Below are 25,237 nucleotides of genomic sequence, written 5' to 3'. Positions count from 1 at the left end.
TTGCTACCGAACACGGGAATTGTGTTTACGAACCAGAGGTAAGTCGATCTCGAGCCATGTTTTAAGTGTCGTGAGCGCAGGAGAGCTTGTCGAGAACGTGGTCATTCAGCCATAGGAGACCAAGGCCATTGCGCGCACCGAAGTCAAACCAAGTGTGAAACCGGAAACGAAGAGGTATGTCAGTTTGTTGTTCAAAGTGCATGAGCGACGTGAACATACCGATTTACACTCTCAAAGTCCAGCCATGTCTCCACCACTCACGTTATGCATAAGGTGTGGAAGAACAGAATTTTAATTGAAGGACAGGTGATCTGGTCGTCTACGAAGAACCAGAGTAAAATGACAGAAAAGAAAGGAGTGAGAAGAACGTTCGAAAGGTTTGCACAAAAAGCACAAGAGGTACGTCGAGCGAGGAAATAAGATGAAGACAAAGGGAAGGACGAAAACGGAAGCGCCGGTGAAAGTGTGGGAAGGCCTTAAAACGGAGGGAGAAAGGTAGATGCTAAATGAGGAACTTAGCGGTGAGCGCGTCCAGGAACGCGCCGTTGAAGGTTGCTTCGACGAATCGTAAAGATACTTCGTGCACGTAAAGCGGAAAGCTTGAAAATAACTTGAGAAAACGACGTAAAACTCTTAAAATCTTATGAGAATGCCAATGGTCGACTGAGGCTCAGACTGAAAGGTGAGGGGGAGAAGACAGCTCCATTCGAGAGGTGGGAGGGCACCTTTATACTGTACAAAAATATCGAAATCACAAGGCTACGCACGTACTCTCATGCAGCCTGACCAAAACTTTGGGGAAAAGGTAAAAATAGAAAGAAGTCATTAAGTTCTGTACAGAAAAGCGAAAGAAGAATTAAAATTAAAAATGACATCACTCACGCATTCCCTCAGCACAATCCTCGGACTAGGAATAACTCGGGGAACGTACAACGTCGGGAGAGGTCTATTTGCGTGCGCGACTGCCGCCCTCAGTGCGGATGTCCCGAACGTTGATGCTCTACCCTACCGTCTAGTCTTCAGAACGAGCGTCGGTTCAACGGACTTTGTCAAAAATACAAGCACTAAAAGAATAATAAATACAAAGACAAAAAAAATGAAAGCGTACTGATCAAGTCCTAGCCCTTCAAAAGGAAAGCGTTGAACGCGAAGGTGGGTCGATGCGTCACGTGGCTCATACGTCTAATGTCCAACCTAGACTAAACTCGACGTTTAAGATTTTTAGTAAAGGACTCGTCTCAAAAACATAAATAACAAAAAAGTAAAAATATGCGAAGTGCGCCATGAATGGAACAAGGTGCACTTCCACAATAGGGAGAAAATTTAAAATGATGCCCTCATCATTTCGAAAGAGGAAAAAAGAAAAAAAAAGAAAAGAATCATGAGAAACTTAGCGGAGCGGAATAGTTTCGAGTGCCCATGCTTGAAGATCGGCGACGTTTGATGAGTCAATATAGCGAAGAGAAGTTGCCTCGGAATGCGATTGATATTGAACTTCCGATATGTACGTGTTTTTCGTGGGCTGAAGGTCCGCGATCGTTGGAAGAGCACGACAATGGATGTGTGAGTCATCAACGTTATGAACAATAAGGGAAGGGGTGAAAGAAAGGGATAGATTGCTTGGGAAGAACACTTTGCCAAATTTGACGGAAACAGGATAAGGTGGGGTCGTAAGGTTAGACTGGTTAAGTGTCCCAGTCAACGTAGACGCGTGAACAGAAGTTGAGGAAGTTGCGGTGATGTGAAGAGAGTATTCCGACTGATTAACCGTTCGAACCGTTTGATGCTCTTCACGATAATAAAAGATCTTTAAACGATTAGCGGCAACGGAACCTCGAATAACTGTCCCATCTAGCTCTCGTAACTGATACGTGGTATCGTGAAGCTTCCGGTGAACAATGTATGGGCCAGTCCATCTTAATGCGCCCTTGTTTCCCATCTGAGAATCCAACCACGTCTCGTGTAACAACACCCAAGTTCCCAAAATGAAATCGCCAGAGGTAAGATATTTTTCATGCTTACTATTGAAATCGTCAACAGCCCGTTGACGCGTACGCTTTTGCTCCTCCATAGCCAAGACGAGTTTCTTGTCGCGTCGAAGGATTTGCTGCATTCGAAGCGCCAGCAGGTCCTCGGTTGAGGCGACCTTGTGCCAGTCAAGCATCTCCCAGGTTCTATCTGAAAAGTCAAAAGCAAAGAAGGGACGTTGACCATAGAGAAGAAAGTAGGGGGTATACCCGGTGACTCTAGAAGTCGAACAACGCATCGCCCAAAGTCCCGCGTGTACGTATAAAGGCCATCGATATGTTTCTTTACCACAGGCTCGCATTATTGAGTTGGTGAGGGTTTGATGGGAGCGCTCGGCGTGTCCGTTTCCTTCTGGGTGGTAGGGAGTAGAGGTCACGACGACGATCCCGTATTGCTTGAAAAGGATTTCAACGGCTCCTCTAAATTCTTTCCCGCCGTCGACCAGGCATAGAAGTACGCAACCGAATCGAGAATAGACTTCCTCATACAAGAACTTGGCCCAGTTTTCCGAAGAGGCCTTGGCAACTGAACGCGCTTCGACCCAGGACATGGCAGGGTCAGTGGCTTGCAAAAGATACTTATGACCGTTGAGGCCGTCAGGCATGTGAATGGTATCGAGGTCAAATCTTCGTAAGATTCCGGTGCTCCAGGTAGGACTAAAGGCGACGATAGGGCGTGACTTTGACCGTAACTGACAAATATTGCATGAGCGGACGAAGTAAGCGACTTGGTCATATAAATTCGGCCAGTAGTATCGTTCGGAGAGGGTCTTGTAGGTCGCATCACGACCTCGATGTCCTACATTGTTATGTGCCTCTGCTATTAAGGCTGAACGCCGGTCAACGTCCACAATCACAAGTCGGGGAAGCTTCCCTTTGTGTTCGTATTTCCAAAGCCTACCCTTGTCGTGCAAAAAGAAATTCTTTGTCTGCCGAATAAAAGACTTTCTTTCAGTAGAGTCTTCACAACGCGCCGGCATGATGTCGTCCTTTAGGTACAAGATAATTTCAGCCCACATCTCAGGTGAATCCTTATCTTTGACACCGTATGCATGAACTGCGCAGGTTACTTCGATTTGAGACGGAACATCTTTGTAGTTGATCCTGTTGTCCGCTCGTAGCGTCGCGTCGAGTAGATCTAGGGAGATAGGATTATCAGTAATCGACGGAGGAGACGCACCTTGTTTCAACGAAGACATATAAGCGCGCTCGTAAGAAAATATTTCGAGGGTACGTGCTTCCCCTTCCAGAACGCAGTCGATGACTTCAGCAGTGCAAACTTTTCGAAATTCGAATTCTCGTCCTGTGTAGGAAAAATTATCAGTGACCGACAAAAGGGAATACTTTACGAGGGATCCTTTAGATGAATCCCTGACTGAAGGGTCGTAAGGAACGCTCTTGATCTTTCTAATTTCTTCTCCCAAAGATTGTGATGGCTCTGAGGTAGACAAAAAGGATACGACGTTAGCGCAAGTCGAAGTGCAAAATGAAGCGTATGGGGTTTTTGGCGTGCGACGCATGGTGGACAATAAATCCAACAAGAAATTTTTGTCGAGAGGAAGAGGACGAAACCTGTGAAGGGATTCTGAAGACAAAGAATTAGCAAATTGGAAGAGAGAAAGAGATGAAGGCGTGGAATGCGCTGAGCCCATAAATCGGTCCAAATACTCCTCGGCGTCCTCGTCATCTGAATCTTCTGGAACACGGATCCGCCTTGACAGCCCATCTTCTGCGACGTGTGATTGTGATGGAACATGGTGCATGACATAGTCAAAAAGAGCGATATAGGAAATCCATCGCGTCATTGGAGCATTAGGAAGGTCGGGTTGCTTGACCATTTCTATTAAAAATTTTGCGTCGACGTCGATTCGGAAATGAATCCCCCAAATTCTATGCCTAAGGTCTTTTATCGCTCGAAAGACTCCATATAATTCTAATTTGGGTTGGGAATAATTCGCTTCAGTAAGGCTGAACATGCACGAGCCAAAGATCACCGGATGTTTTTCTTTTTGAACCATCTGATACAAAATCCATCCTGCTCCGTTTTGACAAGAGTCGACACCCACAACAACCAGTCCATGATCCGAGGGTCTAGGTGAAGGGTCAAGGCGATCGAGAAGTTTCGCAGCGTCATAGTCGAGCTTGATTAATACAGGAGCTGTAGACACCAATTGCTTCAACTTGTTCTGCGCTTCTTGCGCCTCGGGGGAAAAATAAAATTCGCGTTGGACCGCAATCCTAGTAAGAAGAGTCAGAGGCTTTGCTATAAGGGAAAACCCACGTATCCATCTCCGCCCAACGCCTGCAGTACCTAGAAACGATCTAACATCCGTGACGCTAGTCAGAGGTCCCCACTTTAGAATCTTTGAGACCAAACCATGCTCGAGATGCCATCCCTCTTTTGAGACGATCGTCCCAACAATGTGAAGGCGTGGAGTAGCGAGAACAAGTTTCTTTCCTGAAGCCGTGATCCCTGCCTCGATGAAACGTGCTAGAAAGCGGTCGAACGTTGTAGCGTATTCATAGACAAAACGACGAATCCCGGGTGCGACTTCTATATTTCCATATGTCGTGGTTGGACCTTTGAGACCTACGTCGTCAACAAATACTCCTCCATTTTTGGGTATTTCATCTTGTAAGGTGTGCGTGGTGCAACGTTGAAATTCGGGGAGAGAGTTGGTCGCGCCTTGAGGGAGAACACAGGAACGGTGGGGTCCTATCAAAGAACTGAAAGTTGTAAGCGGTCTGGAAGTAATGCCGAGTCTTTGTCCATCGTAACCTGAAAACAAATCTGCCAGGCCATAAATTACATGTCCTACGAAACTTTCTGCAAAATCATCAGTTCTTGGAGGTAAACCCGCATCGCGCACCGTAACTCTGTTAAGCTCTTGCACGTCTGCTACTAATCGAATTCCTCCTTTAGGTTTTCCCACTGCGAAAATCCGAGATCGATAAGAAGCGGTCGAATATTCGTACTTGCCGGCTGCTTTCTGGTCAAGGAGCATTTGGCGCACCGTATCTTCGATAGCCTTAGGAATTCTTATAGGGTCTTGAACCCAAGGTACGTGTTCGATGACCGGAATATCGTAATCTGGAAAATATTTATCAGAAAATGTACCTCTTTCCGAATCCTCAAACGCTAAAGCTTGATCTCGCGCCCGTAGAACAAAAACTAGTAAGTCAATTTCTCTGGGCAAAAGAAAGTCTTTGGGTACAGAGTCGATTATTTTCTGGAGTCGTCCTTGCGTAAGACGCCGTGTAGGGAGAAAATTTGCTATAAAAGGCGGGTCTAGAGGGAGAGGCGGTAGCGAAGGAATTGTAACAGGGAGAAAGACTTGCCCAGCCGGGTCTGGCATGTAGCTTGGTACTGGTCGAACTTTCTTGTCGACTGTTTTGTATTTAGTTCTCATTTGAAGTTTGAGGGCGCTATTTTCGTATGTGAGAGCGCGCCGAGTCCATGGCGTTAGAAGCGGCCGAGAAGTTCTTGGGGAACAATGAGCAATATTCTGTAAAATCAAATCATAAGCGTCAGGTGGTTCTAAATCAGAAATGAACGAAGGTGAATCAAATCCGTAAGTCCCCATTAATGAGTGAAGAGACCGCCCAAGAGTTGGTACGGACACGTCCTGGCGTTGACCAGGCTCGGGGTACGCGTCCGACTCTATTTTCCCGAATCGATGTCAGGGATTTCTTCGACACGTGTCCGGCAGTCCAAGTTGAGTGTCGCTGTGTTCCGAGGAGCTCCAGGTGTGCACAAAGGAATAACAATCGAAGGCCCTTGAGGCATGCAGCCTGGTTTATCTCCATCGCCGTCTTGCCATATGCGCATACTCATTGACCCTTGACGAGTGTATTGAATACAGGCCGAATACCATTGGAGCCACGGTTGCCCGAGTATGATTTCTTGTTTCCCAGTTCCTTCTCGACTGACGAAGACATGGTGGTCGAAGCGTCGTCCAGATATCTTGATTTCCGCATCTCGCACACAGCCGCCTAGTGGTACAGGTCTTCCATTGATTCCTTTTAAGGACCAGCGCGTTCCATCTAAGTCGATCGCCAGAGAAGTTTTCTCGTAGAATTCTAAGGACATTAAATTTAGTTCAGAGCCCGTATCAATCATGAAAATAACATCAAATCCTGCAAATTTTCCGCGAAAACGTCCAGTCACCATAGCGAAAAGCGGCTGAGGTGTTGGGTGAATTTTAACTGCTGACGCATATCGAGTCATGATCTCTTCTTTATCTTCCGTCGCTTCGTCAAACTCCAAGCCTATACGAGACTCAACATAGCCAGTGTTTGTATAAGCGCTTTCAGAGGATGGGTAACTCAGCTCGTCATCATATCCTCCTACTAATTCTGATGTGTAATCGTCTTCGTCTTCTAGAATTTCCACTATGCTCGCCGTAACGGGCTTGGTGTTGTACTCTCGACGAGTCTTCGTCATGTTGCTGACCGACTTTTGTAGAAACGCTGATAGGGCAAGCAATTCCCCTAGCTCAAGCTGGACAGTCGTCTTGTTGACCTTGTCCCTAACAATCTTATCTAAGTCGTACATCTCCTGTATGTCAGACGTAAAATGATATTGTGGAGTTGACTTAGCTTTCACCGGTTCGTCCTTCATTTCTACGTCTTGTTTTGCCTTCGAAGGAGCGACTCTTCGATTTTTGAAAGCGTCTTCAGTGTTCACCTGAGGCGGCTTTGGGGTTGAAGCAGGTTGACGAAGATTAAAAGCTTGAGGTGTCGATTGAACCGGTTGTCTCTGAAATGACGGCGGAGGCCCTAAATTGCTAAGAGTAGGAGTCGGAGGGCGGTCTCTTTGTTCTTTAGGCTTGGAAAAAGACTTAGCTTCATTTTCCTTCCGATCCGGTCGCTTAATGGGATCAAAACGAACTTCCTTTTCTTTTTGCGAACGCGTAACGGCAAGAGTAGACGAAGGAGGCGCTCTCCAAGCTGGAACCAGAGACGTTGTAGACGCGTTGTAAACCTCGTTAGAAAGCACGTCTTCTCCATCAAATTGAAGTCCGGCGTAGCTAGTCATGTGGGGCGGTAAGTCTCGAGAAGGCTCACGACCTTTACCTTTCATTTGACTTGAAGTACCCCTTTGGTCTCGAAGGATTTTGGCTACGCCACCATCACTTCCAAATGCCCGTGGAAGGTCTGAACCATCGGAACGGGCCAATCTACCTTGAGGAGTGTAAGCTACCAAACCTTCGTTAATACACGCCTTGACTTCTGGGCAGTTGTGCAACCCTAGACGATGGTTTACTGAGTCGCAGAAGAAACACCTTAGTTCACGCATAATCTGAGACACTGAAGGGTTGTTATTAGTTGTAATGTTCATAGAACGTAAGAACTCAGTGTGGGCGAGTTTAAGATCCTCCATTTGCTTCGTTATCTTGTCCACGGGACTGATCCCTACAGGTTCGGCAATCGGAGCAGCAGGAACGGTCTTTTCAAAAGTCGTCTTCTTCTTGGTCGGCTTCTTCTTCTTCTTCGTGATCGTAACCTTGTCAATGTCGTCTTCCGAATCACTCGAAGAAGAATCCGAATCTGAATCAGAGTCGAGGTCAAGGTTTGACGAATCGACTTTAGCATCAAGGTCGTCTTCATCAAATTCAGCACGTAATAAATTTAATAACGTGGCGACTTCTGGAGGGGCGCTAGTCTTGAGATTTGCAACTGGAATCCGTTTCTTGATTTTTGTACGAAGGGAGGTGGGAATCCCTCTATAAAAACATAAAGAGACGTCGTTAGCAAGCATTCGGGTGGGGGTCAAATTCGACGATAAAGCAGTGAATTCGCGATAATACTTGTCAACTTCTTTACGAGACGTGACAAAGCCCGTTTCTCCGTGTTTGAGGCACCATTGTCGTAGCCTATCCGGGGAATTCGCAGGCACCGCATCGTTTGACCCATAAAGATCTAAAAGATAAGTCCTCGCTCTAACCCAGTCATCTGCGGAAAAATGCGCAGACCCGCTAATAACCTTGCAGACTTTAGTATGGCAATAACGAAGAACGTAAGATGGAAGGTGATTATGAGGAATTTTAGCACTATCCGCGTGCTGCTCTAATGAATCTAAAAAATCATTTACACGCTTTCCTTTGAACAAAGGAGCGTTAGCAGTTCCCGGTGTAGGCATAGGTATACTAAGAGTAGCAAGGCTAACGTTGGATTCCAAAGATGAAGTTGAAGGGGAATCCACCATAATGAATGAAAATATAAATTTTTAAAGAAAAAGTTTGACAACAAAAGGGAGAAAATTTTAAACGGAAGACTTAGCGTTTGAGAAGCGTCTTTTCACAGAAATGGAGAATTTGATAGAAGCCTAGCGTCGTCTTGAAAGGATGCGTACTTTCGGCGTTTATTCGGTTTAATTTCGGGTGAATATATGCGCCTGAAAGCCAAGCAATCAGCGCAATCGTAAGAGAAGGGACGTACCACAAAGATTCTTGAGGGGTTGTCTAATCGCAGAACGGAAAACCAAATCCCCTGTCTCGGTCACCACTGTGGAAGAACAGAATTTTAATTGAAGGACAGGTGATCTGGTTGTCTACGAAGAACCAGAGTAAAATGACAGAAAAGAAAGGAGTGAGAAGAACGTTCGAAAGGTTTGCACAAAAAGCACAAGAGGTACGTCGAGCGAGGAAATAAGATGAAGACAAAGGGAAGGACGAAAACGGAAGCGCCGGTGAAAGTGTGGGAAGGCCTTAAAACGGAGGGAGAAAGGTAGATGCTAAATGAGGAACTTAGCGGTGAGCGCGTCCAGGAACGCGCCGTTGAAGGTTGCTTCGACGAATCGTAAAGATACTTCGTGCACGTAAAGCGGAAAGCTTGAAAATAACTTGAGAAAACGACGTAAAACTCTTAAAATCTTATGAGAATGCCAATGGTCGACTGAGGCTCAGACTGAAAGGTGAGGGGGAGAAGACAGCTCCATTCGAGAGGTGGGAGGGCACCTTTATACTGTACAAAAATATCGAAATCACAAGGCTACGCACGTACTCTCATGCAGCCTGACCAAAACTTTGGGGAAAAGGTAAAAATAGAAAGAAGTCATTAAGTTCTGTACAGAAAAGCGAAAGAAGAATTAAAATTAAAAATGACATCACTCACGCATTCCCTCAGCACAATCCTCGGACTAGGAATAACTCGGGGAACGTACAACGTCGGGAGAGGTCTATTTGCGTGCGCGACTGCCGCCCTCAGTGCGGATGTCCCGAACGTTGATGCTCTACCCTACCGTCTAGTCTTCAGAACGAGCGTCGGTTCAACGGACTTTGTCAAAAATACAAGCACTAAAAGAATAATAAATACAAAGACAAAAAAAATGAAAGCGTACTGATCAAGTCCTAGCCCTTCAAAAGGAAAGCGTTGAACGCGAAGGTGGGTCGATGCGTCACGTGGCTCATACGTCTAATGTCCAACCTAGACTAAACTCGACGTTTAAGATTTTTAGTAAAGGACTCGTCTCAAAAACATAAATAACAAAAAAGTAAAAATATGCGAAGTGCGCCATGAATGGAACAAGGTGCACTTCCACAAAGGTCAGTGCCGATTTGAGTGAAGTTGACCTAAAAATGCGATATGTTACAAAAAATGGGAACCAATGTATGAAAGGGTGACTTACTTACGCCCGAGTCCGAAATCTACTGATACTCAATTCCTGAGAATACTATATGCTGGTTTATTGACAACGTACACTCGAGATAAAGTGCCAACACTCACATAACATGCATATACGGACTCTCAGCACACGCTGATCCTCAGTTTGTGAGTTTGTCATACTTGAAACCCTTCAATGAATATAGGAACCTCGTGAGCGCGAGTTGAAAGCCAAAAGTAGAGAGAATATCAACTGACCTTGGTAGCTACCACTCCTGCACATCGTAAGACCCTTCAAAAGCGACGGAGATCCAGAACGATGCCGGAGTGGTCATAGGTGGATGTGGTATGATGACAAGTTGAATTTCAAACTCCGACAAGCTCGATGAGAAATATAAACAAACAAACGTGTCGCGATGATTAGGAACGACATGGCATTCAACCAACCTTAACCGCCTCGCCTTCCTGCTTGTATTAGAATACAGAGTATATGCTTTACCTATTCTTAGTTAAGGAACTGCTGATTTTCAATGGCAATATTTGGTGATGAGTGTTTTGTGTTCTAAGCTAAAGCACTTGATTCCAACTTGATTCTTCTCCAACGTTGATGGTCACCAGCAACTGATTTTATAGTCTGTTTGATGGATCCCTTAAAACGGCATGTTTTGAGACTCTCCACCAAGAAAATTTCCTTTTTCACGGGCCTGCTATCATCAGTCGTTCAAGCTTTTATCACCAGATGATGTCCAGAGCACAAAAAGGTCCCCAAGGGAGCGATAAAGGCTCTATTGTATTTAATTTAGGGGCCATTGTGTAGGTGGGTGTCTTGCATAGGAGCTAAGATTGAGATAGATGAAAGCACTCAAATGAAGTGTTCAACAGTGCACACTTCGTTCAAGCGTCGAGAAAAGCACCCAAATACGATAATACAGCCGTCACAAAGAATGACGTAGTCTCAGAAGCCTTCGGCTTTGACCTTCGAACTTCCCTGTCAGTGTCACGTCAGCCTAGGCTCGTGACCATCCGTTTCTTCAAACTCTGCAAGCTCCATTCAAGAAACAGCTGGGACAAACGAACACCCTTTGGCAGGGTCACGCTTTTGTGACGCGGGACTTAGTGAAATTTCATGGTTCACACTATGTACTGTACAACCACAATGACATGCACGACTCGACCACTACTCACCCCTTCCCCCGAGTCTTCATCAAAACCAAGGGGTTCTTTCCCAAACCTTCCATCCTCTCGATCTCGTTTAGAGCCTCCCTCTGGCTCTCTTGCAACACTCTCATCCACCACCGCTTTTGCCGACGTCTTCACCTGGCATCGCCGCTGGATTTTTGACTCATATTAGTTGGGGGTTTGAGGTTTTCAGGCCCTGGCCACAGGTTAGTTGGGGGCTGAGAGTTCCTGGAGCTGGCAGCTCAGATGGTGGCCAGAACACGGTAGGTGGTAATTTTTTGCCTTTGGTACAGTCCACGCATGTATCCTCGCACGATAATGAATTGGAATCGGGATCACGCAGACTGGTGTCGGGTTTTCCGAAATGTGTGGAGAGAGGACCTATAAGATCTGCAATATTTGTGTGAAACAGTCCCAGATTCCCTGCAGTCTCCCAAACATCGCATCGCTTCCACTTTTATGGCCACTTCAGATCAGTTCGAGAGCACGTAATGGAGTGATGGATGGCTGGTCACCCGCGAGTACATGCTCGGCAGCTCCGTGGCGAGCCTGTTGAAGAAAGAGTTGTTGGAGTTGTCAGACAAACGTCGTCATAGCTGCAGTCCTCAATCCTCGCAAGGTGTCGAAAAAAATCTACTTTTTCAATTCTACTGTAATTGGATTATTTGAATTAAATGATCTATCTAAAGGTGTAGCCAGAAAAACCTTTTTTTTTTTGATGTTTCGGACGGGTGTTTTGAGGTGGGTGAATGTTCGCGGAAATTTCTCTAAGTCAGCGTCACACGCAGGGGTCCCTGCCAAACTGTGTTCGTTTGTCCCAGTCGTTCTGAGCTGTTCTTATTTTTCGCAGTCCGCCTGATGTTTGACCCCACAACAAAGCCACAACAAGTGGCAAATACCTCAGAACGACTGGCTAGCGAGTCTAACGTCAGCCGTCACCGTGATTGACGTGATGTCCAAATAAGCCAAAGCATTGCAACAGTTGCCAAACAGCTTTTGAAATCTTTTTGGTCCTGACCCCCATTCCCGCCCAGCCTCCCTCGTCGATACTCCCCTCGGCCTCGTTGACGCGGCATCCACACGACGTGCTTGCCGCGTATGGACGCGAAAATGCCCAGACACCAGAGAGCGACGCAAGAGACGTGACGGCAACGTGCCCAAACGCGACGCGACGCGACATGCAACCAACCAAACGACTGACATCGACTGTACGCGACCGACGCATAGAGCGAAAATGCCCAGACAAGGAAAATGCCCAGACACGAGAGACGCGACACAAGAGACGCGACGGCAACACGCCCAAATGCGACGCAACATGCAACCAACCAAACGACGGTACGCGACCGACACATCGCGCGAAAATGCCCAGACACGGGAGACCCGACACACGGCAACATGCCCAAACGCGATCGACACATCGCATCGTGCCGGGCCTTTATTGGCCAATGGGTAGAGTGCAGGCGATGGGGGTGTTATGTATGTGATTCTGTATGCCCCCCTCCCCTCCCCTTGTTTTGAATCTGATATCACCCCTTCTACTTAGTTTTGTTTGTGTTGATGTGGACCATGGCACGGCGTGCTGATGAGCTCGCGCGGCGGCTGCAACGGGGTGGGTTTGGGGTGTGCACAAACACCCACCCTTGTGTGTTGTAGATATACGTAGATATCTCCTACCATCTAATTTATGCAGTAGTTGTTGTCCCCAGTATGTCACGGAAAACGAATAAGCATTGCAAGAAAAACCTTGTAAAAACGTTGCTGTTCGCCTTAGAAAAAATTTGACATTGCTTATGTCAACCTAACTAGGCACACGGGGGCATTCTGGACCACCGCTTCCTTCAAACGCGCTGTCAAGTCTGTGAAGGCGCTGTCGCTGTTGACGCGTTGACGGGTCTTCATCCTTTCATTTCTCATTGCAACGACGTCATTCTTTGTGACGGCTGTATGCTCCCCAAATACGGACACCACACGTGAGTGCCAAAATGTCAAAATCAGTGACTAAGCACCACATATGGGTGCAAACGCTCCCCACAGTGCATTTTGAGTACGTACCAGCCAGTTTTGGCATGGTGCGTGATCATTCGATTCGACCGACCTAATCCATATAAGTAGAAAAGTCCAACACGTGTATGCGGATCCACAATCCAAGTATTGTTTTTTTGTCTGGTTGAATCCAAGTTAGTTAGCGCCACCAGGACCCCTGAAAGTACCCTCAGATGCCTGATCCCAAAATGCCCCAAACTGCCCAATTTTTATCCGGACGGTTTTGCCAAATTTCTATCCGGATATTGGATCTGGCCTTCAATAAAGTCAATTTCTATCCGGACGCGGATCAGGCCTATAAAAATCGCTATTTTTCAAAAATTGGCGTGAAAAGAGTGAATTTTGGCTTGCTGGCCCCTCCTGGCCCCTCCTAGGCATTCTCTGGAGGCCCGTACATCGGGAAAAAGTAAAATATACATAAGTGAACATAACATATGCATTATACATGCAGAAATTTGAAGATAAACAAGCTATTCTTCATCTTCCACAGTTGCCTTTGCTTGAAAGCTTTCAAGGTCTGTAAACTTACCGTCTTGCTGTTGTCCTTGATTTCTTTGAACAGCTTCCAATCATCTGTAGATATTTTGAGGCCATTTTGCGTGATTTTCGGAGTATGAGGGTGCACAAGAAGGCAGACGGCAGGAGATGATCGAGGCAACGAGTTCACGCAGAACTGAGAGCCAATTTGATGCGAGAAAATATATATATCACGGAAGGATCGTCCGAAAGAACGGAGAACAGGGGGAAAGAATGGGAAAGAAAAATATTAAAGTATATACCAATAAATAAGTTGGCGGCAGCAGTGAGCGCGCACTGCCTTTTTCGAGCTTAAATTTCTATAGCGTATATTTCTATCCGGACATCGGCTCAGGGTTGCTCAGCCTCACCAATTCCTATCCGGAAAACTGCCTCTGGCATTTCGCCAAAATAGCGAAATTTCTATCCGGACAGACCTAAGGCATTTCCAAAAATTTCGCCAATTTCTATCCGGATCTGGATCAGGCATCTGAGGGTACTTTCAGGGGTCCTGCGCCACCTCTAGGCTCTTGCCTTCATTACATTTCATTTGCGGCGCTTTGGTGTACATGTGACATGCCGACTCGGAATTCAAAAACGCAATCCTGCGCCATCAAAGGCGTCTTCAAGTTTTCCGTAAGCACATTTGCGCACTGGTGCTATGTACGCCACAGTTGACCTTGCAGTGGTTTTGCGGCGTGATCGACTGTGAGGTCATTTCAAATGTACTTACTCTTCCTACTCTAGTCCACCCTCTCACATGGTAAGAAATGCCATGTTTTGCGGTGCCTAGAATTTCAATACTATGTAACACAATCTTTCGTCTCTCAGGAACTTGGAAGGGAATCGAAATCTATAATGCCCTCAACCCTGGATCACATCAAACGGTCTTCCTCTGACTTACCGGCTTCCTGTGCTGGCGGAGCATTTCTCTCTTATCTTGACGCTTCGATCTCAAATGCCTATCTGAGGCCAACCGATATCATTGCCATGTACTTGACAAGATTAGTTGAACTCATGACCCGACACGCCATGTAACGCGAAGCAGGGGGCGAACACTGAATAATTAGCTAAGGAACAAAGGAAAGCTCGGTACCGCTGGTAGGGGAAAAAATAATTCCTGCCGTGCATCTTGTTTCGGTCTGGGGTGTTGAATGTTGAAAGCAACCTCGTAAACTGGATCCTCAAATGATCTCCCTAGCCTCAAGCCGTGATCGAATGGCCGTGTCACAGGGGGATGGTAATCTACGGCATCTGAATCACGCTAAAGAAATCGGCGGCTTATGAGCTTTGGACTCTCCCTGTCCTGATGATCACTTTGAATTGATGTTGTCCACTAATAATAATATCAAAGGCAGTATTGAAGGTGAAAGGGTTTAAATATATGGAAAATTAATAAGTATCACCACTGAGGAGGATTATCCCGCCCATGGTCACCAAAGAAATTCAACGAATAGGTGAGAAGGTCAGGAAAGACAAATATTTCTTCATTTCGTTTTATTTTTATCTTCAACGAGTGCTTCGCCAAGTTATTCGAGCTCCACGACTTGTGGGCGACCTCCAATAATTATTTTTGATTTATTTCATTTTCTCAACCAGAACAAAGAAACACGAAGACGCGTATATCTTCAAAGAGACAATGCATAGAACCTCGATGTTTGTAAGCGACTTCTGTTCGACAACCCCTTTTTCTATCAAAAAGATTATGACGAGTTTTAGTGGTAATCGCTCTTCCGAAAAAGCCGAAAAGCCGGATACCATTTTAATACCATTCATAATTAATTGTTCCTGACATGCGTGAATTTATTGAGAACATTATGAACATATATACTTGAAACAGAGCAACAAGCTACTGGAAAGCAAGTTCAGATTTGAGTGGGGCCGCTGCAATCATAAGGTTTACACTCTGACCCCGAGAGCATCACATCTTGAAACTTACCCTCGGTTTGACACATTCCGCCACAACAATGGGACAGCAGTTCTTCATTGGATCCACTTCGCTCGGATCCATGTTGACATGTGGCTGTCGTCCTCGCGTTTCTAAAAACTGGTGACCTCCTCCACAAGACCTGACAATACATTTGAGGCTGTGATGTGCGGCATCATCTTATCTTACAATTTGTTACAAGATCGGGAACTCCGAAGACTTGATCATAACCTTGAGGATTTGTCGTGCATGAATGAACCTACGTAATTGTTTAATCGGTGACAACTTGATCAACTGGTCATGATCATTTAGAAATGGGCAACTTCATTATAATTCTACAAGTCCTGGCGCATAAATGGAGTTGAGCGGACTCATCAGCGATGTCGCCGAACCCTTGGGACACGTGAACGGATCAACTTGACATTTGTTGACAAGCGCAAGGCAGGCCTTGTGCCCAGAAGTGACCAATGAAGGTTAAGCTCGATTGTACGTGAGGGTTCTAAATGAATTGTACCTCGCCCCGAATTTTGCTTATCCTTTTTCGCCTTCAAGGCGTCTTCAGGGCGTCTCATTCTGACTTTTCATTCACAACCACCACCATTATTTCTTTCATCGTCCTCTCATCTTCGCCATTCTTTCTCCCCTCTAACCATACGACGATATACGCATCACATCATGTCCAACCTATACGGTTCCTCCTATCAGGACTCGTTTCAACCCACCTTCTCCCCAGCTACCCGCGATGAGAACCGACGGTCCTTTCTCGATTTGAATCAACCACTCACAGCCATGGGTCGCAGGCAACCAAACCATATTCAAACACCTGCTCCGAATCTATACTTGCCTCAACCAACGTTTTCACCCACCTATGACCCCGCAACTCAAAATTTTCAGGTCGCATCGCACCAGGAGGTGGGTGGCCACTGAATTCCGATTTACGCTTACACCCCAGAAACTGACATACCGAAGTTTGACAGGTCCGAGGATATACACGTCCCGCATGATGAAGGTGATCGCTTTCGAAGCCAGCAACCCGCCGGCGGCATCGCTTATTACGTTTCGGACACCTTTTGCGAGACACCTTTGGCGCATGGTGATGATTGGGACTTTTCGAGTCCCCCGGTCTCCGACCCCAGCACGTGCGGCTCATTTCAGTACTACAATTCCGCGGAAGGTTCTGTTGAATGGCAGACCTATGAGATTCCGTGCGAGGACCAACTCGCATACGACGCGTTTGGCCAGCCTCATTACAGTGCCGTCAATCTACTCCCATATCGCTCTCAACACCCTCCCATTTCCCCTACCCAACATTCTTCATACTCCGAGCTCTCAGCCAATGTACTTTTTCTATCGGAGCTCAGTCGCGCTGAGTCCAAGATTTCAAAAACTCCGATTACCCCCTCTGAGCCCAAGACTCAACAAACTTCTACTAAGGCGAAACGGAAGGAAAGGCCTTCGTCTGATTCTGATTTAGATATGGATTTTAAACCACATTTTCCGTCCTCCAGTCGTCGTCGATCGGCTCCCGCGCCGGTCAAACAAAAGGTAGCGTCGGTGCCACCCCCACGTCAGTCGACCGCACCTCCGCCTAAGCCACACATCCCGAAGAAAGACGGAGGGCAGAAGAGGTTGAGTCTCGCATGTTTATTCTGTAGGGAGAGGAAAATTGCGTGTGGTCGCCCAAGTGAGGATGAACCTGACCAAACTTGCGCGTACGCAATCGACTTTATTTTGATGTTAGCGTTCTTACCACATTTTTTAGTCAATGTCTGCGTCGAGATCTCACATGTGAATACCCGAAGGAGTCGAGGCGAGGACAGCATAAACGTAGTCCCAAGGGAAAAGCCGGGCATCGATGAACACTAGCGCTATGCTTCCCAGGATGTTTCTAGTTTCATTTGTAATGTAATTTTCTCCAGTTCTTGACATATCTTGGATGCCGTGCTATATCATCGTGCGTAGTATATCATAATGAAATGGTATGACTTTGTACTCATTGCGGTAATGTATTCCGGTCGCCCGTAACATTCAGTCAGGATTTGGGAGCGGGGTACAGAATAGAAAAGACAACGATGTAGGTTTGAACCCATGCAATCAGAGCACATAATTCCAAACCACTCCCAGTCCCACTCCAGTTACACCGATAACAGCGGTCCAAACTCCCCAGCTCCACTCCTCAGCCCAGAAACCAGGTTTCATACAAACTGCTTCGATGTTTCGTCCTTCTGGGTCGATGACGAACGCAGCGTAGTAAGTCATGAAGTACTGAGGGCGCAATCCTGGGGGTCCATTACAGGTAGCACCCGCCTCCCTAAGTGAATGTCAACTTTGAAACATCGAAGTACAAAAAGAGTGACGTACAAGGCTGCACGGTGGAAAGCCCTCACTTGGTTGCGCGTTCGTGCCGAGAACGCAAGGTGCAACGGCCCGGTTTCCTTCTTCAACTCCTCGGGACGAGAATCGAGACTAGACAGCCAAAAGTCTGGCTCACACCCACCAGCGTATCCACGTACTTTGCCATCCATGAATGACATCTTCTCCTTGTAACCCAACGGAGAGAGAGCCGCCAGATAGAAGGCAGATAGAGCGTTAATATCAGGGGTATTCAAGCCGATGTGACTGATAGGCATGGTGTTGGTCTAGTGCTGGTGGTTGGGGAGAAAGAAACTGTTCGCTGGCGGGCGCGTCAATTTAAATAGTCTGAGTTGTCAAACACTCACGTGCCTGGCGCCCTGATACGCTTGGCGCCTTTGTTGGATCTTGTTTGATGGAGGAGAAGCTGAGTTTGACTCGGAGCTGAGCTATCTATGCACAAATTTCTGTTAGTTTGTAAGGCGCGGAGTTCATTATGGCCAATTTGGAAGGACCTGAAGCTGGGCAGCGGGTTGAAGAGAAATATTTCATGAGTATTTGTCTTTGTGTGGCAGGCACGTTACGTTGCAACAAGCACGATCACATATCAGTACCCCCGCGTCACAAAAGCCCGGCTCCGGGCTCCCCCATATCTATGCGATGATAGATGTCATATAAGTGACTCATTTTGGTGAGCGATAAAATGCTTATGGTCATGATCATCTCTTGACAAGTCATTGACACTGTTAGATGTCAACAACGTTCCTTTATGGTCATTCTCATTCAAGAACAAGCTCCCATTGTCCACTTCAATTTCCTCTGTAACGACTCCGAGAACGCGCAGCAATACATCGCGTGGAAATGGCTGAGTCGTTGAAGAAACGAACGAAGCGGGGACGGGCTTGGACCCAAGCCTGCGGCGATTCTTAGTACCATTGGATAGGGCGAGTTCCGTAAACTTTGCAACGCTCATGATGTAGTGAGTGTACTTCTTTGAAAGAAATTTAGCTCACCTTTGAAATATTATCAGCTGAGAAGGCACTCTGTACTTTCCGTGCATGGGACGGGTACAACGCCTGGACGCTTCTCTGCTCCGGTTTTTCAGTGGTTCCCTTGATTACCATTGGTTTACCTGGGTCCAATACGGTTATCTTTGTTTCACGTTTCTAACGTTCTCCTAGGTCCCTTCATGAGCTACCAAGATCTTGGAACTACGCATCCTCGTACGGCATAGTTCGTATTGTAGCATTCCGAAGAAAACAACCACTTCTGCCTGAGGAACTCATACAGAACGATAATCACTCAGCAACGATGTCTGTAAGAACCCCAGACCCTCGTTTCGCTCCGATTTCGTTGCGATTACACAGATCTACATATCTGCAATTACGATCTTGTGGGTTTGTGGATTGAGTAACCGTATTCCAGAAAATGAGGGAGTACTAGCAATTACTCCGACATTTTTTCTCCGTCAGAAACTGACCAACTGCTCTGGTGGGTGCAATCATTATCTAATAGCGATTTACACGCTGAAACCGAAGGGGTTGCCAGAAGCTAAGAAATCCACTCAAGGCGGTTTTTACGTTCCTCAATCCCGGAGGATTCTCCGCCCAGTTGTGGTAGGCATGGCTACCGTTCTCTTCATCGGTGATATCACGGAAGTCCTTGGTTATTTCGAGCCCTTTTTATCGTTTGTTTACCGGCCTGCGCATTCGAAGTAAAGGTTGTCCGGTCAATCAATGGTACGTCCTTGCGAACCTCTTCACGCCAAAGTAACAGCACAGGCCATCCCTGACTACGAATTCCGGAAAATAGGATGTATTTCGTGGATATATAGGTGGCTGGAGCGCCCCATCCTTCCTATCCGCACTCATCATCTCGCACAACGATTGTACTGTAAATTGAAGAGAACACTCCCCCCAGACGATAAACAGCGCGGCAGCCTATATGTCTATCTTGGAATGGAATTCAAAATGGTATGCCACTACCGAGTCACTTCAATATGACACGGCCTCATACAACCATCTGGGTAGGCGGTCAAGCCCTGCTTCCCTTACGTGCTTTCCACTAACAGGATTGAATCGCACAATCGTGATGGCAGCTACCGCGGCAACAAGTAGTCATATTACGTCTACTTTTGCCTCACAGACGGCGTCGAGCGACTCAAGCCTTACCCAGTAAGTTATCCACTCAACTGCTTAGGGGTGGTGTTTGCTGACTATGTCATGAATACCCGATTTAATAGGGCGCTTCCTTCAGGAGCATCCACTACCAACCCAGCGGTTGCTGCTCCAGGCGTTGCGACGAAACATTCCCTCACCTGGAGAACTCGTATAGGCCCAGTAATTGGTGGACTAATCGGGGCCCTCTGTTTATGCATTGGCATCGCTGTTCTGATGGCATTTCGCCGTCGTCGGCGCAGCAATATTCGCGCTACCAAATGTACGTATACGTACCTCCGATCTCAATATCTCCAATTCTCAACATAACCTAAGTAGCTGGGTCATGCAGGGTCAAGGCTCCCATCCCCGGCCCCGAAAATACCGATGCGGAAATGACTGAAAAGCCTATAGTAATACCCCTTCAACCCACGTATTCTCGGGGTGTTATAAGCTTTGATATTGCATCCGATGTCAATGAGCACGGGCACTCCTCTGCTGATAGCAGACTCACGATGGGCAGCGAAACGACTGCTGAGTTTTATGTCAACAGTTTGAATATCCCCTCGCCATTCTCCACCAATTTCCGTGCATCCGTGGTAACCAGGATACGAGACTTGGAGGAAGTTGATCCCTCCATCAGACCAGGGAGGGATGGCAGTTCAACTTTGTTTTCATATTCAGCTCCGTAGATGGAGAATCATTCCCGATTAATGGACACATATAATAATATACTATGGCCAGAGCTTCTGCACGGTTCATCCTGATTTCCCATTACCTGGCAAGCTCTTTAGAAAAGCCGCACACCCTTGACAACTCTACCTCTCCAATCCACCTCACTTTGCGCGCTCGCCCAATCTCGCTCTCCAGCCGGCACACCAAGCCCGTCCAGGAGCTTCTCCGCGACGTCCGGAATGAACGGCTGCAAACATATCCCAGTGATTCTCAGCGTTTCAAGCGCCACCAGCTGAGTAACGTATACATTAGTCGGAGGACAAGAGGCCGACCAGGGTGCAATGGTTGTGACAGTTTTATTTGCCTAAATGTTTATCAACAGCGGCGATAGCTGGGAATATAGAGGCATACCAGTCTCAACAATGCAATAATTTCTTCGAGCGCCTCACCCACTTCGAGATTATCGAGTGCTTTCTGAACTTGCGTGGGGAGGGCACGCGCGGAGAGAAGAAGTGAACGATTGGGGTTCGGTTCCTCTATCGTTTCGGATGCATTTGACTCGGTGGCCGCTGGTTGACAGTTGGCGATGGAAGTCAGTGTGGGGAGAGGCGAAGAAGCACGCTGCGCAACAGCGCTGATTCTCTCAGACGTGACGCGTAAGAAATAGTTGCCAAGGAGCGATTGGAGTTCTTTTGAGTGTTTAGTGAGCTGTTCTGGGGACCAATCTGTTGTGTAGAAGCGTTATTACCACAATGAGGATAGCATTGAACAAAACAGACCAACGTCATCCCTGAATCGGCCGCCGACTATCGCTAAGTAGTACCTGACGATGTCGACACCATAAGTAGACATGGCGGCTAGTGGATCAGCGACGTTCCCCAAAGATTTGGACATTTTCTGGCGTGAAACGGTCCAATGTGCGTGAGATAAGATTTTGGATGACAGCGGGAGTTTCTGTGGCGGTGGAGACGGGGATGAGGAGGGGGGAGATGGAGAGGAGAGCGCCATGAGAATGGCAGGCAGATATAACGCATGGAACCTAGAGACGACTTCAGACTGTAATAGTAGTGAGGGGAGGGGTCGGCAACGAACCGAAGGATATCTTTGCCAATGATTTGCAAATCCGCTGGCCATGGTATCGATGGCCCCAGCTCAGCGCTAGAATCGCTGGAGGTAGAGACATGCGACCACGGATAACCGACGCCAGAAAGATAAACGAGTAAAGCATCAAACCAGACATACATGGTATGATTCAGTGGGTCGGTGGGGACCGGGACGCCCCATGACAAGCGGGAACGAGGGCGGGAGATGGAGATGTCTTGCAGGATTGGTTCAGGCGCGTCCGCTGACGATGAAGTAGAGGACGAAGCAGAGCCAAGCATCTTCAGAACAGCGGAATGGTATGGCGGCGGATGTACCTCGGTCTTCTGTTCTCGGTAATGTTCTTCCAGAGCCTCACGAAACGCAGATAGCCGGAACATGTAGTTTTGCTCGGTCGTCCATTCAACTGGAGAGGATGTTTCGATTGATATCATTGCAGGCTTTTCCCCTCTAGACGAGGAAGAGGAGGGAAGAGTTGCGGGCATGACCTGGGCATCGGCGTAGAAGCATTCATCCGTGATACTGTACCATCCTTCGTACTGCCCTTTGTAAATGAAGCCTTTCCGATCGAGAGTAAGCTATCCTGGATTCCTCAGCTAAGAGAACGACAAATGAAGGGATTAGAGGACGCACCCACACATGCTCAACAGCTTTCTTATGTTGCTCCTGCGTTGTGCGCATGTACACGGTATAGCTGATTCTTGCTCGGTCCGCTAATTCCTGCAAGCAGCACCATCCCACGAATCAGCTCCAACTCGTCTTGCTCATACTAATGCCAAAGGTTGCAGACCCTAAATTTCCCACTCAGCGAATCACAAAAGGACTTGGGTTCAACGCCCGCTTTTTCTGCCGCCTGCTGAATCTTGAGACCGTGTTCATCGGTGCCTGCAAGGAAATGCACTGGGCGTGTTGGGTCAAGAATGCGCTGATACCGCGCAAAGATGTCGCCAAGCACCAGGGTATAAAGGTGCCCAATATGTGGGACAGCGTTGGGGTAAAAGATGGGAGTAGTCAGGTAGTATGGCTTTTTTGCGCCGGCAGGGGTCGAGAGCGAGCGCAATTGGAAGAAGCGCGGGCGGTGGAGGTCGAGACTGCATACTCTTGTCGTTGTTGACAGACGACGGCAAGGACGACGGAGCATTGAGGAGAACGTGACACAAAAATAACTCTGGCAATTTGACCTGATCAACTTACCCTAAACCAGCTGCTCACCGTCACCAACAGTGACAACGCGCCTTTCCAGTTCCCAGCTTCTTCGCAGCACAGACACCTAGAAATGACACCATGACTGGTAGCCGTTTAGGTTCGTATATTTTTGTCCTTTTTATTGCGACTATGCTAACGCGACGCGTCGGTTTGAGGACTATAGCATTGCCAATGCAAATTCGGTACATCGTACCCCCGGTTCTTAGAACCACCAAACATCGGTTAAGCGCAGTCACAAAGGAAAATTGGCTCAGAGTGTATCGAAGAAGGCGTGGAAAGGCCAACGTGGTGTTTGTACAACGCAAATAAGCTACCACACTGTACCGAAGATATCGACGGCTCGACCCCATCACAGAAATCAAAGCGCAATGTGTTAGTGGAAGATGTAGTCCAAGTTCAATTCGAAATATTCTACTTCTGAGGATGACGGATTCAATTTCTTGTCTCGACTAAGTGCTCCATTTCGACGACAAAACCCATTCAAAGCGTTGCCAGGTTTCGGCATTTTGTCGCAACGCAGGATAGCCCAGTGCAGCACGACAATATCTCACCGTTAGGAGCCTCGCACGCCTGATACTCGGAGACGCAAGTCGGCTGGGGAAGTTGGACGAGTACACCGTTGATGCAACTATGAGAATTTGAATTTTAATGTCACTCGACTTTCGATGGGGTGAACTAGGGTCTTACCTGTATTCCGTGTTACTGTAGCAGGCTTGCCCGCAAGGAAGGTATGCCTGGCCGTTGACCACAGGGCAGAGGAAGTCATTGTCGTAGCATACATACTGTTGACGACGTTAGGACCACTTAAATAATTTTTTTGGAACTGTACGAACTTGAGAGGCATAGAATCGCGCGGACCCACACTGAAGTAGCTCGTTTGATTTGATCTGGACGAGCTGGTTGTCAGAGCACCTGACGAGGGACATTGTCAACCACGCTTAAATATACTCGAAGCAGCGATCAACACATACGCGTATTGTGACGGAAGATAGCAAGCAGTGTTACAGCGAAGATAGGTCCCCGAAGGACCCGTTGGGCAGAGAAAATCGTTGTCGAAGCAAGTATACTGTGATGGGTAGTACTGCGCAACGCCGCAGGTCTGGAGGTTTTCGCCAACAACAGCCCGGGCGAAGACAAGGAACGCGAGGAGGACTTTAGACAACATGACGTGTACTTTGCGTGTCAGGAATAAGTTCTGGGATAACAGAGGGTAAAGCCTGATCTTATACCTTGGCCAGCGCCTTACAATTTCCGAGTCCCATCAAGGTACTTCAAGTTTGACGCCGTGGTGCTGATTGGGTGCCGAAGAATTTACTTGAAATAATCAAGGCACCTCTTTCTTGACACTTGTCACCCCTCGTGTTTCGCATTTTGTTAGGCCTGTTCGACAATTGTTAGTAACTGGAAGCGAAGCTCGCGAGGCTCCAAGTAGCGAACGGCAAACACACCTGGAGTTGTCAAAGCGAACGAGAAAGTGGTGTCAAAGCGAACGGGAGGGAACATGTTCAAGTTGCTTGGTTAAATTTGTTTGGGGAACATTCAAAAAAGGCGGAGTTTATGTAAACGATTTTTGTTGACTTCAACGGCCTGATGGTGAAACCTGGGTAATAAGCGAACGGCGTGTGTACACCGCGATGCCTCATCCTCATCAGAGGGCTTCATGTTGGCTTCATGATGGAGGCGGGATCTTGACCAAGGACTTTCCCACGTCGTCATACTACATATCCATTATTTTAACTTGTTTGTCACCCTACTAGTAGTAGAAGGAAAAATCATCTGAGTGTCTTTACATAACTGTCTGACCATCACAAACTCTGTGCGAAAGGCCCATCATAAGCAGAGTAGCCGCGATCAGGCGCGTAAGCCCGATCAGACAAATTGTCATTTTCCTGATGTACTTACAAGTCACGGAAGAGACACTATCCGAGACAGGGAAGTCAATTGGGGAAAAGGAAGAGATTGTAAGGGGATGAGGAACGAGGGAGAATAGGGTAAAACTATTCAGAAACCCCCCTTTCTAGTAGAAACCCCCGTTTCTGATATAACCTTATCCAGAAACCCTCTATAGTCAGATCCGAAATTTTGATGGGTTCGCCGTCCACGGCGTTATGTGATGTCACACGTGTACACTTCACAACTCCCGCGCTCACCACCCTTGTATCTCTACCTCAACGTCCTCAACCCACTCTGCATGAGAAATACCTCGTGATAACATCCAGGGTACGTGCCTTCATCACTATCATCATCTCATCTATTCAACGGCCGCCGTAGGTAGAACAAAACCCGAACGAATGGTGGACAAGAGAATCTAATGGATTTGGGCTGAAGCGCGTGAGCTCCGAGACTTGCAACCCACTGGAGAATGATCCGAGGAGTTGCTGTATTTTCTAAACTCGTCAAGCAATCCAGGATGATGTCGGGCGAAATCAATGCAGGACTGCCGACCTGTG

General features: G+C 47.2%; 7 protein-coding genes across 7 annotated transcripts; 3 read left to right on the top strand and 4 right to left on the bottom strand.

Moving 5' to 3' along the window:
* Nucleotides 1-11,739: 11,739 nt before the first annotated feature.
* Nucleotides 11,740-12,234, bottom strand: LACBIDRAFT_299938 (uncharacterized protein; the record flags this gene model as incomplete). The annotated part of the gene is made up of 1 exon (XM_001882720.1): nucleotides 11,740-12,234. One exon carries the CDS (start codon nucleotides 12,232-12,234, stop codon nucleotides 11,740-11,742), a length of 495 nt encoding a protein of 164 aa, XP_001882755.1.
* Nucleotides 12,235-12,350: 116 nt separating this feature from the next.
* On the bottom strand, nucleotides 12,351-13,448 carry LACBIDRAFT_328690 (uncharacterized protein; the record flags this gene model as incomplete). The annotated part of the gene is made up of 5 exons (XM_001882719.1): nucleotides 12,351-12,410; nucleotides 12,450-12,488; nucleotides 12,624-12,809; nucleotides 12,864-12,906; nucleotides 13,384-13,448. 5 exons carry the CDS (start codon nucleotides 13,446-13,448, stop codon nucleotides 12,351-12,353), a joined length of 393 nt encoding a protein of 130 aa, XP_001882754.1.
* Nucleotides 13,449-15,972: 2,524 nt separating this feature from the next.
* LACBIDRAFT_299937 (uncharacterized protein) lies at nucleotides 15,973-17,156 on the top strand (the record flags this gene model as incomplete). The annotated part of the gene is made up of 3 exons (XM_001882832.1): nucleotides 15,973-16,209; nucleotides 16,267-17,009; nucleotides 17,060-17,156. 3 exons carry the CDS (start codon nucleotides 15,973-15,975, stop codon nucleotides 17,154-17,156), a joined length of 1,077 nt encoding a protein of 358 aa, XP_001882867.1.
* Nucleotides 17,157-17,487: 331 nt separating this feature from the next.
* LACBIDRAFT_154927 (uncharacterized protein) lies at nucleotides 17,488-17,921 on the bottom strand (the record flags this gene model as incomplete). Its single annotated transcript, XM_001882718.1, has 3 exons — nucleotides 17,488-17,604; nucleotides 17,655-17,735; nucleotides 17,811-17,921. Coding segments are annotated over 3 exons (309 nt in total), but the record flags the coding sequence as incomplete, so codon positions are not given.
* Nucleotides 17,922-19,593: 1,672 nt separating this feature from the next.
* On the top strand, nucleotides 19,594-20,497 carry LACBIDRAFT_328686 (uncharacterized protein; the record flags this gene model as incomplete). Its single annotated transcript, XM_001882831.1, has 4 exons — nucleotides 19,594-19,675; nucleotides 19,795-19,823; nucleotides 19,892-20,088; nucleotides 20,158-20,497. 4 exons carry the CDS (start codon nucleotides 19,594-19,596, stop codon nucleotides 20,495-20,497), a joined length of 648 nt encoding a protein of 215 aa, XP_001882866.1.
* Nucleotides 20,498-20,595: 98 nt separating this feature from the next.
* On the bottom strand, nucleotides 20,596-22,722 carry LACBIDRAFT_236402 (uncharacterized protein; the record flags this gene model as incomplete). Its single annotated transcript, XM_001882717.1, has 8 exons — nucleotides 20,596-20,844; nucleotides 20,892-21,049; nucleotides 21,101-21,205; nucleotides 21,260-21,519; nucleotides 21,573-21,631; nucleotides 21,662-22,159; nucleotides 22,215-22,301; nucleotides 22,372-22,722. The coding sequence occupies 8 exons, from the start codon at nucleotides 22,720-22,722 to the stop codon at nucleotides 20,596-20,598; spliced, it is 1,767 nt and encodes a 588-aa protein (XP_001882752.1).
* Nucleotides 22,723-24,872: 2,150 nt separating this feature from the next.
* LACBIDRAFT_299933 (uncharacterized protein) lies at nucleotides 24,873-25,178 on the top strand (the record flags this gene model as incomplete). The annotated part of the gene is made up of 2 exons (XM_001882830.1): nucleotides 24,873-25,007; nucleotides 25,059-25,178. 2 exons carry the CDS (start codon nucleotides 24,873-24,875, stop codon nucleotides 25,176-25,178), a joined length of 255 nt encoding a protein of 84 aa, XP_001882865.1.
* Between the last annotated feature and the right edge of the window lie 59 nt (nucleotides 25,179-25,237).

Source organism: Laccaria bicolor, genomic scaffold (genome assembly GCF_000143565.1).
Source record: "Laccaria bicolor S238N-H82 LACBIscaffold_18 genomic scaffold, whole genome shotgun sequence".
NCBI classification, from domain to species: Eukaryota; Fungi; Basidiomycota; class Agaricomycetes; order Agaricales; family Hydnangiaceae; genus Laccaria; species Laccaria bicolor.
Note: the sequence above shows the minus strand (reverse complement) of the source record. Positions and strands in the feature narration are given on the sequence as shown.